Raw genomic sequence first — 15,965 nt, forward strand, 5'->3', positions numbered from 1 at the left:
AGGTGCTCCAACTTTTCTGGATGACTTACTCCTCTGTCTGCATAAAAGCAGTGTTAGAACACACTGTGGTATCATACCCTTGTGAGCATCAGTTGAACACTATTGTACTGCAGAAAATAGTGTGTTGATACAAAAATGGCAAGAAAAAGGCAATTAACAGTGGAAGGGAGACAGACCATCATAACACATAAAATGTAGGTCTTTTCTACAGAGAAATGGCAAAGAAATTCAAGGTGTCAGTGAGCACAGTTCCTTCATCATCAAAGACTCAGAAACTGGAAAACTCTGACAGGAAGAGGTCTGGCAGACCCAAAGCCTCAACTGAATCAGAGGACAAGATTCTGAGAGTTAACAGCTTGTGTGATAGGCGACAGGACAACAGCTTCAAGCACAGCTTCATAGTGGTCGTAGTAGCAAGTCTCAGTTTCAGCTGTGAAGAGAAGACTTCGAGCTGCAGGTTTGACAGGACGAGTTGCAGGAAGAAAGCCTTTGTTAAGATTTCAGAATAAGACTTGGCTTGCCTGGGCCATGAAACAACGCCATTGGACTACTGAAGACTGGAAGAAGGTGTTATGGATGAATCAAAATCTTCGGTTCATCACACAGGATCTTTGTGAGCCGTCGAGTAGGTGAAAGGATGGTTCCACAGTGTGTGGCATCAGCGTGATGGTCTGGGACTTTTTACTGGATCCAGGGTCGGTGACTTGTACAGAGTGAGAGGCAGCCTGAACCAAAGCAGCTACCACAGCATTCTGCAGCGCCATGCAGTACCCTCTATGCACCTAGTTGGTCAGGGGTTCATCCTACAGCAAGATAATGACCCAAAACACGAGTCCAGCTATGACAGAACTACCTCGGGAAAAAAGAACAAGATGCTAAGCTTGAAAACATGGAGTGGTCAGCACAGACTCCAGACTTAAACCACATCAAGCTGGTTTGGGATGAACTGGACAGAAGAGTGAAAGCAAAGCAACCTACAAGTGTCACATTTATGGGAACTTCTGCAGCAGATATGGGAAGAACTTTCTGAAGAATATTTGACTTCTATTGAAGAAAGAACACGGGTGTGTTCAGCTGTTATATCTGCCAAAGGCGGCTACTTTGATGAGTCAAAAGTTTAGAATTTTGAACCATGATTTCTTTTTTAACTCCAGTTACTTATTTGTACTATGCTGAAACGAGATATTGAACTGCATAATTTTCAACAAACTGGAAAAATTGGGGTGTTCTAAAACTTCTGACTGGTAGTGTAGGTGAAAAAGGCATCATTGAAACCCGTCCTCAGCCAATACACAAAATAAACTTGAAATTTTCAACATTTTTTTGCATCTCCGTGACTATTTATTTCAAGCCTAGTATCACCATACACCAATCCAGTCTAAACAATTAGAAATTCCCCTTTTCATAGTGTTTTGCTGCTGCAGTATGTTTCACCATTTTTAAGCTTGTAAATAATTACTGTTTCAGGTCAGCAACTATAAAGAAACAAGACAGGCATCTTCAGAGAACAGAGACACCCTCCTTCCCTGTCTGCTATAAATAAACACTCATCCCGTCCTCAGTCAGGGTCTCATGTTATATGTCAAGTGCTGAGATCAAAGGGTGTGAGCTACAAATTGGAGGTTATCGTCCAGATCTGGCTGTCAGTGGAGTCCCTTAGGCTGTTTATGGAATTATCTTTGCTAATTATTAACTGTTGGTGGCTTGCTATATCTTTATTAATACAAACCTCTCTAGAGTCTAGATAGAGAGATATAAAGAGGGGTTTTTATTTTCATTTTGGCTAAATATGTCTAGTCAGCCTTCCCGTGGAATCTCTGGCATTTGCTGGCAGAGGTGGTCTCCTCTTCTCTGTCATGTGGTTGCAGCTGGGTTCATAGCAAGTCCCGCATAGTGAACTAGGTCACACGCAAGAGACCTGCTCAACAACAAACACTGCTGTAAAGGTTTGATCCTGCTTGAACCAGTATAGCACAGAGCAATTTTAGATTTTAAGCATTTGAAAGATCATTTTGTCAAATATGTTTTGTGTAGAATTGGTGAATGCTTGTAGACTGTATGAGCAGTTGTGAATGAAATGTTTGGGTTATGCATTGGTTGCTTTGTTTCTCAAGGTGTTTCAGTTGTCACAAAAATGGATGGGGCTTCTTGTGAGAAGTCTTGGAACCAGCTTCAGTTCATGGGTGGCTCCAACAATGTATCCTCAACTAGAACCATCCGGCTACGGGACATTTATGATCCCAAACCTCAACCTCCCAAAGCCCCCGTCCGGATCCGCCCTCCAAGTCCAAGACCTCCACCCGTGAAGGAGCCCAGTTCAAGGCAAAGTCTTTCCAGCGATCCCTCAACCAAGACCATCATAAGGAGACGAGCTCAGTCTCTTCCATCGTCTGCAGAGCGCAAGAAGGAACTTAGGAGTGTACAGGTACGCTTTGTGGACTCACTGGGTCTTCAGTTAGAGGAAGTTAAGGTTTTCAAAGTTCAAGAGTGTCCCATTATACCCCAACATGTTATATTCAGGCTGCTGATGAGCTCTGAATTGGCTTTTGGGAAGTCCCTGGAGCTGTCACTGCCTTACTTCAAACCCTGTTTTCCTGAAAATATGGGTGCTCAGCCGGACTTCCTGACACGGCTGCACACACAGCGCGTGTGTCTTGAGCAGATCCTATGTTCAGAGCAGGGGATAACAGGCACCATACAAGTATTTAATGTAGCCTATGAGAAAGAAGTCACAGTACACTACTCTTACACCAACTGGAGAACACACACAAATACAGCAGCATCCTGGCTATCGAGTGTATACCGTGAGGGGTGTGACTCTCCAGTACTGGACGTCTTCAGGTTTCGTCTTCCTGTCCCACCGTTCGCTTTGCAGCCAGGGGCTAGCTTGGAATTTGCAATCTGCTACCACGTAAAAGGATCTGATTACTGGGACAACAACAACGGCAATAATTACAAACTTTCATGCCACAGCTACAAGGTGACCGTGCCAAGGGAGTGTGAAGATAGCATGCTACATTTCACCTGAGCAACCACATGGACGCGTGGAGAGGATGACACTAAATCCTTTGCAGCCAAACTTTTATCCATTATATTGCATTGTGTGGTGGACTGGAACTAAGCAAGCACAATTTCTAGGAATTTGCACTCAACCAGCTACTTTTAAATATCGCTAACATGCAAATTCTTCAGTTTATACCATCTACAAAAGAGCTAACATTAAAACCACCTGCCTCCAGTTATATAATTGTGCTGGGCAGTATCCAGGCAGAACACTGCATCTTAATAAGACAATGTTGTTTTTCACTTTATCTGTAATTAGTTTTAATGCTTTGTATGTTCAGTTACCGTTCAGAATGTCCATATTTTTCACAATATTTCAGCTCCATGTATCATTTTGGATGCTAAAATTTTGCTTTCACAGTAAGTCAAACAGCAGGTCCTCCACCTCTCATGCACAAGTAACATTTTCTTGTGTGAACCAGTCATTTAGTAATTTTGTGCCAAATGTACTAGAAAGTGGTGTCTCAATGGGCTGCCGTGAAATCTGAAAGAAGGTGCTGAAGGGATTTTTAACTTCCTTGATAAAGTTTTGAGCTATTGGGCTATTAAAAGGTACTCAATGTGAATTCCTGTTTTTAAAAATAGTTAAAATGTTCTACATTTACTTAAATCAGATTGACAGAATACAACAGCAGCTATGACACCAACTGAAGCTGAACTAGTGCCATGCTCAAGTTTAGTGTAGTTTGTAGCTGAAGTGAAAGATGGCACAGTATGCTATATTTAAACAGGCAATGATTTTAAAACAGATTATTTTTCCATGCTGGTCTGGGAAAAGATCTCTTGAGGAAACTCAGTAGGTTTTGATAGAGATATCAAGGCTTTGAGACGACACACCTGCTGGTAAAATGCTCCCCAACGTCTACAGCTCTTCAGCGGTTTACAAATGAAACCTTAAAAACAGACAGTGGAATAAGATGAACATGAATATAATGATGCCATTCAATTTATCTGATCAGCTGTCTTGTGTGTGTTTTGGTGAATTTGGTTTTGTAATCTGAATAAAAAAGTGTCAATTGGCATAAATCCACATTGTTTGTGAGCTTATATTATAAAGTATTTAAAAAAAATAAAGTGTACACACTGGGCCGAGACAACCCTGATGACATCACCTTGTAACAAATCAACACAACCTGGTGAGTAAAATCTGTGCCGCTGCATTTTAAGTCAGGAAAAGATCTGCATGTTCCTACTGGGCTTTTATTTAGACAAAACCACGGCCACCTCTGCACAAACTCACAAAATATTTTGCTCACTCTGCACTTTAACAAGTCTCGTGACCCATTTTCGTGACTGACAGTCTGAGTCGTCGCATCTTAACGCAGAAACTGCACAAGGTGATAAAACCTATTCTCTGTGCTGATTTCACACAGACGGAGTGGATGTCGTGAGCTGCTGGCTACACATAAGCTGCTTGTGCACTTTCTGCTTGACCCCATTCCTCTGGAGATCATTTTGTTGCAGGGAGAGCCTTAGATCCCAAACAGTGCTGACCTTTGACCAAGAAGTTTCCATAAATATGAGAGCACAGATTCCAGAGCACTTTCTGGCAGACGTGGTGTTTAGCTCACAGGAGGATATGTTTCCACCTGCATTAGTTGCCACAGCTGTGTGGCATGCTTTACACATGACAGCAGCTATGAGATGTGACCACCCAAGACCTCACAGAGCATATCAGGCAGGCATTTAAATACACCTGAGTATTTCCTTCTCCTGTTTCTTCACATTAATCTGATTAATGGATTTACTTTCTAGATCGTGCACTGTGGTTAATATGATTCTGCTGAAACAGTGGAAAACATAATCCATACAATACATATTTATGTATATCTTAAATGAGACCTAATATGAATTTCTTTATTTTCCGTCATATACATACTGTATAATGTTACAGCGGTTCATATTTAAAAAGGATTCAAAACAGAGCAAGGTAACGTTTAAATTTTCAGTATAAAAAAGCAGGCTGCAGATTTTTGGAACAATCGTCATGTCTCATTATCTTCTATGTGATTTGTAAAATGTCTGAAAGCACAAAAAATGCCAACCACTCCTCATTTACTCACACCAGGGAATGCTGATATTTTTGTGGGGCACTAGATGGCGCAATTGCTCCAACTGTATGTTGATTTGAAATCCAGTTACTAAGTTTCACATTTTTGTTTAGGGTATGTGATGGAAAACTTCAGACAAAAGCCGCCATGGAAAAAAAACAAAAACCTCTGTTACAGAAGTGAAATGTTCCATTTCAAATGTTTAAAAGTAGCAACAAAAACAACATCAAACAATCAAAGGAGTTATAGCTTTAGTTACATTTTTATATGTTGCCACTGGATCATTGCTATATAAATACATACACGTAATACTCCAGGTGAAGCAAATTTAATCTAGCTTACACGTTTTTTGGGGAGGGGGACTTAAGATATAACAATATCTCATATATGATGGGGTTGTTATGCGCCTCTGCAACTTCTACTATTCTTGCAATACAAATGATAAACTCTGGTGCCTCCACTTTATAATGCTGTGAAGAAATATAAAATTATGATTTCATTTATTAAGGGATGAAAGCCATCCAAGCCTACCTGGCTCTATGTGAAAAACTAATTGTTCCCACTTATTAAATCATGAATCAACTTTGATCGACCACATTTTTGAAAACCTCAGTTCAGTGTCCCCGAGTACTGCCAATCAAGAAATCACTTAAATAGAAGCTGTCTGACAAAGAGAAGTAGGCTGAAAGATCTCAGTCAATCATGCCACAATAGAAAGAAACAGCTGAGAAACAAAGTCATTGACATCCATCAGCCTGGAAGGGTTACAAAGCTATTTCTTAGGCTTGGAGAGACGTTGGGACAGTGGCGGGCCTTCCCAGGAGTTGCCGGACTACCAGTTACTCCAAGAGCACATCGACGACATGGGGTGGGAAGTTGTAAGAATTTCTCCATTATTATTCCTTTATCAATATTACTTATTGATTACATTCCTTACCAATTTTCTTACCAGTTGCCGTTGGGTTCTCATTGACAATCACCACCAGAAGCAACATTTCAAAGACGTTTCATTCATCCAAATTGACTGCATGCTGTGTAGTTCAATGTTTGTACATGTTGTGATCAGTGTCGGGGTTGTTACTCAAAAAAACTGAAGTTTTACACATATTATACAGAACACTTTTTGTAAAAGTAATGCAGTATTATTTCCAGGAGAAAATCATTTTTATACTATTCAATACGTTACTTTCATGTTTCTCCTTAAAACAATGTGAAAACATTGTCTCATAATTTCCATTTAACAATATAAACTTGAAGGCTCCAGTCTACATAAAAAAAACATAAAACCATAAATTTCACACCCGAGCCTCAACTCTCGCGGCCCGCTACCAAACTGGTCCGTGGCTCGGGGGTTGGGGACCGCTGCTCTATGTTACCACTTTTTCATCGCTTTCCCCTTTCTCATTTATAGTCCATTAGCCGAAACCAGAGCACATCTTCATCCTGTCTTCATCTATTTATGCCCTCACCCCAACCAGTCAGGGCAGATGGCCACCCCTTCCTAAGCCTGGTTCTGCTGGAGGTTCCTTCCTGTTAAAAGGGAGTTTTTCCTTCCCACTGTCACCAAAGGGCTTGCTCATAGGGTCATATAATTGTTGGTTTTTTTCTCTGTTTTCTTTGTTTACTGTAGGGGATTTACCTTACAGTATAAAGCGCCTTGAGGTGACAGTTGTGATTTAGCACTAAATAAATAAATTGAATTGAACTGAACTGAATTGAATAGCTGTTGTGCCAGTGTGGTGTTGCTGTTGTTGAGACACACTTGAATGCAGCCTTCCAGCGCTCTGGCTTTATTTTTGGGCCGTCATCTTGCGCTTGTTGTCGGTAGTTATATAAGAAGACACCATATTAGGAGCCTGCATGATGATCGGTGCTGACGTTCGCTTTGTAGACTGGCTTTGACTGAAATGTAAAAATTTATGGATTCGTTAGGATTCAAATAATTAATGTAACATCAAAAAGTCAGGAAGAAATGTATGTTTTCTGAGATAAAGGAGTTGTGTAACTTGTAATAGCAGTTTATTTTTAGTGTTCATCATGTGATTGATTTCCTCAGATTGCTTCTACAGACGCAACTGCGTGGTTGAAAATAGCAGCTTCCGGGTAAGCGAGCTCCAACACATGACAACATTTGACTGTTTCAGGAGCAGATAGTCGTCACGCTTACCCTTGGCTACAAGCTGCAAAGCATATGTTCACCATGTGTGTTTGCCGCTGGACTTCAGCCATCTGAGGGACACTCCGGAAGTCAGGATATCCCCACATGCCTACGAGAGCATCCCTTACTCCTCCCACGCACCTCCACAGGTTTGGACCGGACTGCACCACCATCAGTGTTTCATTACTACACACAGCGAGAGGTCCTTGAGTATAGTGCACCTGCCATCTGCTCCTCCCAGGAAAAAGCCGGTGACTCATAACGTGTATGTTTATGTCAGAGAGGTGAAAGACACGGATCACGGTGTGTATGAAAAATGTGCCCATAGCCACTGCTCGTGTTTTGAAGCCTCAGCGGAAACAATAAAGGAAAAAAAAAGAAGGGAAAAACATTTTCTATGTCACAGTGACAGTGTTTTGATGCCGACATCTTGGCTTTTTGGAACCGGAAGTGTACCAGAAAAGCCCCAAGAGCCACAGCTTAAGTTAGCAAACTATATTTAGCTAGCTATATCTGTAAACTATAGGTGTGGGGTAAGTAACAGAAAATTGTGAAATAGAAATTCACTCACCTAAACTGCAGCAGAAACTTTGAGCTGGCGGACTGACCTCAGTAGTTCATAGGCTCCAGTTAGCAGACAGATTAGCACATCTGTCAGTCAAACTAGCCACGCCTCTAACGTTAACATTAAAGTTAGAAATTCATTACATTTAAAAATGGAGGGTATATCCAAAATAAAGTAAATACAGGGCCAGCGCTCTAAATACCGGTACCAATACTTTTACACTGTAAAGGCAGTTTAAGGGGAGAGCAGTGTCACGACTCATGACTTATGAGATGAATCATCATCAATTTGCAATTTCTTCACACGTTTAAATAACGACTAAATCGCTGGGATTTTTACTTTCTGCAACAATTAGTTAACACAACAAGCACATCTTTCAGCTCATCATTTATTCTTAAACTGGGTTTTGTTTTTGAGACCTGGGTCGTAAACATGCCTGTCTCTAAAGGACTGGGTCAGCTTCTGTTGTTTAAATGTACTATAGGCTAGGGCTGTTCATATATATCGGATGATGATATAAAAACATCTATCGTTTCATTTTATGCTATCGTTTCGTGGTGTCGCAAAATAAACTGTTTACGGCAATATTTTTTCATTATTTTGATGGTCACTGTAGTGGCTATATTAATTTCTTTAAGTTCTCTCTTTCTCTTATATTTAATATAACCACACTACAGACAGACAAGTGCTTGTTTTTATGTGTTGTCGTTAGCAACAGGGACGGTAACAGCATCGCGTTTCCGCTTGTTTATTTTCCACTTAAACCTTTCAAATTAAAGCTCAAGATCCTGTTGAGACTTTTCAAAATAAACTGAATCACGTGAAAGATGCAGAGTGTTTACGGATGAGAAGTAAAAAAGAGCCGCCAGGTGCTAAAAAATAAACCTTAGACTCAAACGTTAGAACAGGCTTTTCCCCGCAGCACGCCGTGTAATAAATACTCACAATGAAAACGGCGGCCGTTACAACTTATGTCTAAAAATGTATCGTTTCATGCATCGGTTAAAACACTCGACTCCAGCTACATGACGCGCAGCTGGAAACACTTCACGCAAGTCGAGCTGCCCGAGATTCACAGAATTTACAGAAAATGTTACATTTTTGTGATTTATATCGTTATCGGACGATAGATGTCTTATATCGGGATATGAGATTTTGGTCATATCGCACAGCCCTACTATAGGATATAAATTAAATTGACATGGCAGTCAACACAAGAAGATTCAGACATTTTTCATAGTGCATGTTTGTTGTGCGTCTTCTCACCCTCTCCCCGAAAAATAATTTAACACAATTCAGTGGTCTACATATTGATCTTAGATGATAGTAAAAGTATTGATCCTTTCACACTAGTATTGATTGAATATAAATACAAGAGTTGGCTTCGATACTATCGATTTTTGGATTGATCCATCCACCGCTTAAGGAGGGAAACTAACCACAGAGACCAGACATTTTGTGTAGCAGGTTGTGAGGTAGTGATTTAATAGCTGAAGATGGGCCTATGAACATGGTCGTCTGAAGACTTAAGAACCTCTGCTTTATAAACCCCCTGTTACATAAAGTATGTTAGTGAGATAGTTCCAAACGGTGAAAAAACATTTGTTTGGGTAAACCTCTTTCTTCTGGCAGTTCTAGCTCCATTTTTCAACTGTAGTGAAATACCATACTGTAAATATTAGGGACTTCATCACAGCATCTGCCAGTTTGATTAAAGTCCCCCGATAGTCCCAACCACGGCAACCAGCTCCTAACAATAAATACTTTAACAACGCTTTTAACATCTAGTTTGGAAACGGAAATAGTTGTCATCAAGGGACAGTGTCCTCAAGTAAATCCTTAACTGACCAATCGGCACGCATTGCAGAATGATAGAGTAGAATGGGAAAAATTGGCTTTTGCAAGAAAAACAGCAGGAAATAGGTGGTATTTACATTTCGGACACATTAGCAATAATGTATTTGGGAAGAACTAAAACTCTAGACGCAGGTATAAATAATCGTTTTAGCCATTTAGCTTTTGTCTCTGTTCACTTCTATTCCCTGAGAGTCAGTGAGAGGGTCAGCAGGAAGTGCTTTATTTTTCAGCCTCTGATATTTCCACTTGACTGAAATGTTACATTAGGAGGGTTAGTTTATTTTTTTATTATTATTTTTTAATATCAGGTAAGAGGCTTCTAATCTCTGAAAGCGGCTTTTCACTCACCTCACTTGCACCTGCTTCGCCTACCATTTTAATGCGTTTGTCATGTAATATTCAGGTTTGACACAACGGTTCGTTCTTATTCCCGTTCCTGTGTCGCCGCATTAAAGCTCATTAGATCAGCAGCTCGCTGCAAATTGGACAAATGCAGTCAGGTGAGCTTGTTTTCACGAGGGAGTTTAAACCCACATGACGTCCCCGGCACAGAGAGCCATTTGTGCGAGGATGACAAAGCGTGAGGATAAGAAACAGGTCACTGCCTGCATTCTGCCAACTAATTGCTGCTTCATCTGATGTGATGAGACGAACTTCACTCAAATGTTATAAATCTAAAACTGACATAAATCTAGGGGATTACAACCCATTCATCAGCCGTAGCCAGCTATCATCCGTCAGCCTAATTCTGACCTCTGTGAGGAAAAAAACAACTTTGAATCACATTTCTAAAATATCCCACATATCTCTTGTGCTTTTTGAAATTAAAATATGATCTGAAACACACACAATGTACACACAAGACCAGGAGAGTTTGTTTTACAAATTTGAAAGCCTGTATTGTGCAGACAATAAATAGTGCTTACAAAGGGATTTTCATCTTGTACACAGACAAGGTTTCTGTTTAAGAACATGTACACTGTCGATATGAAAATCATCATCAACTGAATCAGCTCCGACACAGCTCGGGGATGTGACTACTGATACTGGAGTGGGATTGGTCGACTCGGTCACATGCACGTGCCCCCCCTCCCGTGTCAAAAAAAGAGCGTCTTTTAAAAGAGTCCGTTTACAAAAACAAAAAGAAGTCAATGCTTTGTTTATTATGGCGAATGCGCAACCTCAGCTCTTCCTGCTCCGCTGACGAGGTGAAGTGAGGGTTAAGGAGATGGTCTTCTGAGCAGAAGTGGAGCTTGCTGCATGCCCCCCCCCCCTGTCCTTCTGCTGGCAGATCCATTTCTAGAGACATAGCCTCCAAAGGTTCAACGGACCCAAATATCAGGACACCCAGTGGCTGCAGGCCAATGGAAGACTTTGTGCAAGGTCTTCACTAAAGAAACCAGATTTAAGCAACTCTTCACAGAAGAAACCTTGCTAAGGCCGGTGGAACCTGCGAAGCAGAAAAGGGGGGAAAGAGTGAGCATGGTTTCATCAATCAACAGTCCTATTATTACCAAATGGACAGGGCACTTAAAAAAATGGGGTCTTGCGTAAGCACAACCCCAGCTAATTCTTTTTTTTTTTAGCTACAGACAGTCCTGACAGAAGCAAAACGTAAGCTGAATATGTGCGGACATTCATTATAGCCAAGAGGTGGTGCAAATTTTTTCCCCCCCATCTCAAGGGCCCCGGCTGCAGCTAAATTTAAGCTCTACTCTGCAGGGTGTGCACTCATTGATGTTGAATAATGCACTTTCCATTCTTTGCACAATGTCAAACCGAACCCCGTCCGCTAACAGTAAAGCTAGCATAAATATAAAGAAAGGAAGCACCGGTGACGCCGTGCTCACACACTGACCTTGTCAGATGCTTGCTCGAAGAATGAACTTCCATCTCGTTGCTTTTGAACTCGTTCAGCTCCTTCCGTATCGCCGCCTGCGAAAACAAAAGCAACATCAAGCGTGAGCCCAGGTGTGCCCTCCCTCGAAACCCAAACGCGGTCGCTCAGGTGGTGGAGCTCAAATTAGGGGGGAACATCTGTTGTTTGGGCTCAGATTATATAAGCTTACATGGGTTTTTAGGAAGTGAAAAAAAAAGTGAAAGTGGCCCAAACTGAATGCAAATAAATGCGCATTAATGGGAAACCAGGAGCAACAATATAACCATCTTCCTCCTCTCACCCCTACCAGTCACAACAGTTGGGTGACCCTGCCCGAGTATGGTTCTCTTCCTGTTAAAAGGGAGTTTTTCCTTCCCATTGTTGCCAAGAGCCAACTTATAGTTGTGACTGTTGGTGTGCTCTCTGTTATTGGAAGGTTGTTACTTTACAGTTTAAAGCACCTTGAGGAAACTGTTACTGTGATTTGGTGCCATATAAATAATTTGAATTGATCTGAATTATGTGATGGATTAACCAATTGCAAATTATACATTTATGAATATTTATTGGGTCAAGAAGAAACACTGTCCAATAGGATCTAATGATTGGCAATCATCCAACAATCAAATACCGGATGCTAAATCATCTTTTTTATAAATACCCTCCAAAAAAGGAGACAACACAACAATTAAACAACAACAAAAAAAAGAGACGTTTAAAGACTATGTGCTTTAAAAAAAAAAAAAAAAAACAACAGTGAAGAAGTTTCAGCTACCTTGTCAGCAGCTGACAGTCTGGTCCAGGGCTTGTCGGCTCTCCTGTCATAGTCCTGAGCTTTGGCCACTTCCACATAGTCGCTGAAACGAATTAGGATCTTTCTGTCCCGCAACTCATCTACCGTCGGCCGCTGGTTCAACTGGAAAACAAAACAAAACAACCAAATGGTTTCAGCTTATTCATGCAATCAATGGAATTGGTGATAGAAGCTAAATATTTTTTATAAAGCAACAGTGAGTGTGCTGTTGGGGTTCCTGCGGTGAACCCAAACATGGGAAATTCTTACCTTTCTGTTCAGCCGCTGTTTGATCTCCCTCCTCTCCTCCTGCTCAGTCTGGTCATTTCTCTCTGTTGACACATGAAAGGACAAACATTAGATGTGAAAAATGAGGCAAAATGATAGACGCTCAGGTAATCTGTCTGTGATTAACAGAGCCAGTGTGTCTGATCCTCCTTGCAATCAATATCCCCTAGTGAGCCAGCGTGCAGCAGCGCTCAGGAGAAGGAATGCAAGTCAGTCAGAGAGCGAGACTGGAGCAGATTAGGCCTCTAATAGGATTGATCTTTATTATACGGCCCAGAGATCCCTCAATGTCACTTCATTTATTTTTAATCTCGTTTCATTTGAAATTTTGGTCAACTAGTCTGGCAGCTTAAAGCAGGGCTGGCACCTGAGCGCATTTCTTTCTTTTTCATTCAACAGGAAAACACGATTCCAAATATTAAAATTTTTTGAATGTTCTGTGCTAGACAGTGCGTGTCATGCCAAAGGGCTAGCTGTTTGGCTTAAACACATGCCCCTGTGTGGAGAGAAAGGGGCAGCTGTTGAGGGCTCACAGGTGGCTCAGAGACACACAGATGTACAAAATCTAGGTCTCCTCACACACTCTTTCATAAGCGTTCTGTTCTTTCAGGGCAGCGGGACTAATTCCACTGCTTGGAGCGCTACAATCAAACAATTTCTTGCTGCAAAAATGCAGTTAGAACCACAGTGAAGTATGTTCTTATTACTGGGACTGCACGGGAACAATTTCCACATAATACGTGGACACTGTGTAATCAGAGGGGGACCGTTATCTGCTGAAAAAAGAGAATTTGGCCATGATAACTACAGCCTCCTACAAACAAAAAGCAGAGCTGCCATTCTCAATTCAATTCAATTCAAAACTTTATTGATCCTGAAGGTTGACCCCGAAGGAAATTGGGTAATGACTGATTATGAAGCTTTCCGTCATTATCCACTTATTTAAAAATATTATCTATTTGTCCATGTGGCATGAGAGTCCAAAGTAACTTATTAAAGTAGTATTAAAGATATATGAAACGCCCAAAGTCTGAAATAAATAAGAAGTGGACCATTAAGTCAATGTAAACTCCGGGAGCACCTGACTGTAATATTACAATTAGGATCAGAAACTTCGTTTTTTAAGACGCAGGCCTGCCATGAAGTGGGAGTGGAAAGCTCCGTGGATGCTCGCTTTACTTACGCTTCAAAATGTTCCGGCTCTCCAGCTCCTCCACTGCCGGCCTCTGGCTCAGTCTCCTGCGGAAAAACACCAGAATTACGTTCTGGACCATGTTTTCCTCCCACAGCACCCGTCAATAGTCTTTTCAGTCCTTTCACTGCTACTAGCACTTGGCGCGCTTGTGCCGGTGCGCAGAGCGCCGAGAGCTGCGCATCCAAAACGCGTTCCACCTCGAGTCCGACGCGCTGCTCGTTTTGGTCTTTGAAGTATTACAACTCCACATCGGGAACTCAAAGTCAGGCCCCGCGTTTCGCAGCTCCGTGGAAAGGAAATAATGTGAGATTGTCCCTGACTCTGCTCCGTTTGGAGGCTGCTCGAGCAGACGCTGAGTTTAGAGAGCGAGGAGCGCTGGTTGGCTGCTCGGTGGAGTCCCCGCGGACGTTCGGGGGATGAGGAGAGAGCTCTGCGATGCGCGCTGAGTGGACTGAGAGTGGTGCAGCACCGCCTGCCTCCTTTTTAGCTCACTACTAATGTGAAGGGGTGGGACTGAGGAGGAGATTCCCTGTGTACCCACTCACACGCAACACACGCACACACACAGACGGCTGCGATGAAGCGAGCTGCTCTGTATTGAAACACGTTTACAGGATCAGGGGCATTTCCAGGAATTTAACATGGGGTGGTAGAGGAGCATCAACGAAAGAGGGGGATTAGAAGAAATATATAACAAAAGGGGAAAAAGAAAATTACTGCCTAAAATTTAGTGGACAATTTAGCAACTAACAATGCGGTTTTTTCTTTTATGGACAGACCAAATACGCGTTAGTAACGACATTTTAACGACAAAAAAAGCTATAAAATGCAGATCTGTTAGTTTATTCTCATTAACTGTTTTATTTTTTGTAAGGTAAAGATGCTACAGCCATACAGAGAAAATCCCTCTGAGCAATCACTTGGGAAGGAAAAACTCCCTTTTAGCAGGAAGAAACTTCCGGAACCAAATTCAGAGAGCGGTTGGGAGCGCAGGACAGGCCAGAAACATTTATTTAGCGCAAGAATTTCAGAAAACCGTGAAAGCTTAACCCCATTTGAAATCCTAAAATTATGCGTTCTGCCCACTTCTTAAGACTTTTTCATTTTCAGCAAAGAAATGTAAGACAAAGGAAACATCCCCACTGTTGACAACCTCCAAGCAATACATTTTTTGGCATTTTCTTTCCAATAAATTAATTAAATAAGTAACTGTTCTGCAATTGACTGGCCTAATCAGTCCAGCACTAACAATGCAGTCATGTGGGCAGATGCTCAGCCCTACATACAAGCTGTACTCATGTGTTAATTCCTTGCAGCTTTTGAGCGGTTTGACAGACTCAGATTTCTACACCATTCAACATCATCTGATGTTTATGATTCCCTTCTATCATACATTTCCGCCCTGCCACCTATACATATACAGATTCATAGAAAATGTTCATTTTTTATGATTCTGTTTACATTTAGTTCTTTCAAAATAGGCTCAAGGTATTAAAAAGAAATCCTTGTTGGCTTCTACTGCTCTTTGCATATGTAGGACAGCATTAACAGACTGTCCAGCTGCTCAGAGGGGAAAGATTCCAGATGTAACAGCAGTTACAGCCACTAATGTGATGCAAAGTGATCCTGAACACTGCGCGGAGAAAAAGCACCTTCCCTCATTTAGCAAAAGGTTAAACTCTGCTGTCCCAACTTGTGTACAAAATAGTCCATCGCTGACCAAAGATTGTCTGAGGGAAGATAAGTCACCGTGCGGCACAGTCATAGCAAGCATTTACATACTGTACTCCTATCACCTCCAACAGACACATCGAAATCTAGCTGATGCAGTCAGTTTTCACGTCTCCTTAATCCAGTTCAACTGTCATTCATATCATATAACGATTAAAAGCAGCCAACTTAAGTCAAAGTTCAGTAAATACCAGGGATCTCTGGCATAAACATGAATCAGTGATTACTTTCAAATTCTGTTTTGAGTGCGTTGGGTAGCTGTTACTGTATCATGGTAAATGCATCATGTATGTATCAGAGTAGGACTGTGCAAAAATCCTTGTACTTGACCATTTTCAGAGGTTTTGTTTGTTTACCAACTTAACACTAACCTATGAGTCATTCA

The 15,965-nt window shown here is 41.5% G+C and overlaps 2 protein-coding genes across 3 annotated transcripts in view; one reads left to right on the forward strand and one right to left on the reverse strand.

Annotated features, from left to right (window-relative positions):
- Window positions 1–1,921: 1,921 nt before the first annotated feature.
- On the forward strand, window positions 1,922–4,039 carry ppp1r3db (protein phosphatase 1, regulatory subunit 3Db). Its single transcript, XM_085275502.1, has 2 exons — window positions 1,922–1,946; window positions 2,115–4,039. The coding sequence occupies exon 2, from the start codon at window positions 2,135–2,137 to the stop codon at window positions 3,026–3,028; it is 894 nt and encodes a 297-aa protein (XP_085131628.1). The 5' UTR covers window positions 1,922–1,946; window positions 2,115–2,134; the 3' UTR covers window positions 3,029–4,039.
- Window positions 4,040–10,567: 6,528 nt separating this feature from the next.
- phactr3b (phosphatase and actin regulator 3b) overlaps window positions 10,568–15,965 on the reverse strand; it is a 60,091-nt gene continuing 54,693 nt past the window's right edge. For both annotated transcript variants that reach the window (XM_085272987.1, XM_085272988.1), the window contains exons 9-13: window positions 13,838–13,893; window positions 12,637–12,698; window positions 12,349–12,489; window positions 11,553–11,629; window positions 10,568–11,144 (exon numbers count right to left, since the gene is read on the reverse strand). In XM_085272987.1, coding sequence (XP_085129113.1) covers window positions 11,129–11,144; window positions 11,553–11,629; window positions 12,349–12,489; window positions 12,637–12,698; window positions 13,838–13,893 — 352 coding nt within the window. In that variant the 3' untranslated portion in view covers window positions 10,568–11,128. The remainder of the gene's footprint in view (window positions 11,145–11,552; window positions 11,630–12,348; window positions 12,490–12,636; window positions 12,699–13,837; window positions 13,894–15,965) is intronic.

Source organism: Mchenga conophoros, linkage group LG5 (assembly GCF_057382185.1).
Source record: "Mchenga conophoros isolate Kocher_MC1m ecotype Shallow Benthic linkage group LG5, M_conophoros_male_GT1.1, whole genome shotgun sequence".
NCBI lineage: Eukaryota > Metazoa > Chordata > Actinopteri > Cichliformes > Cichlidae > Mchenga > Mchenga conophoros.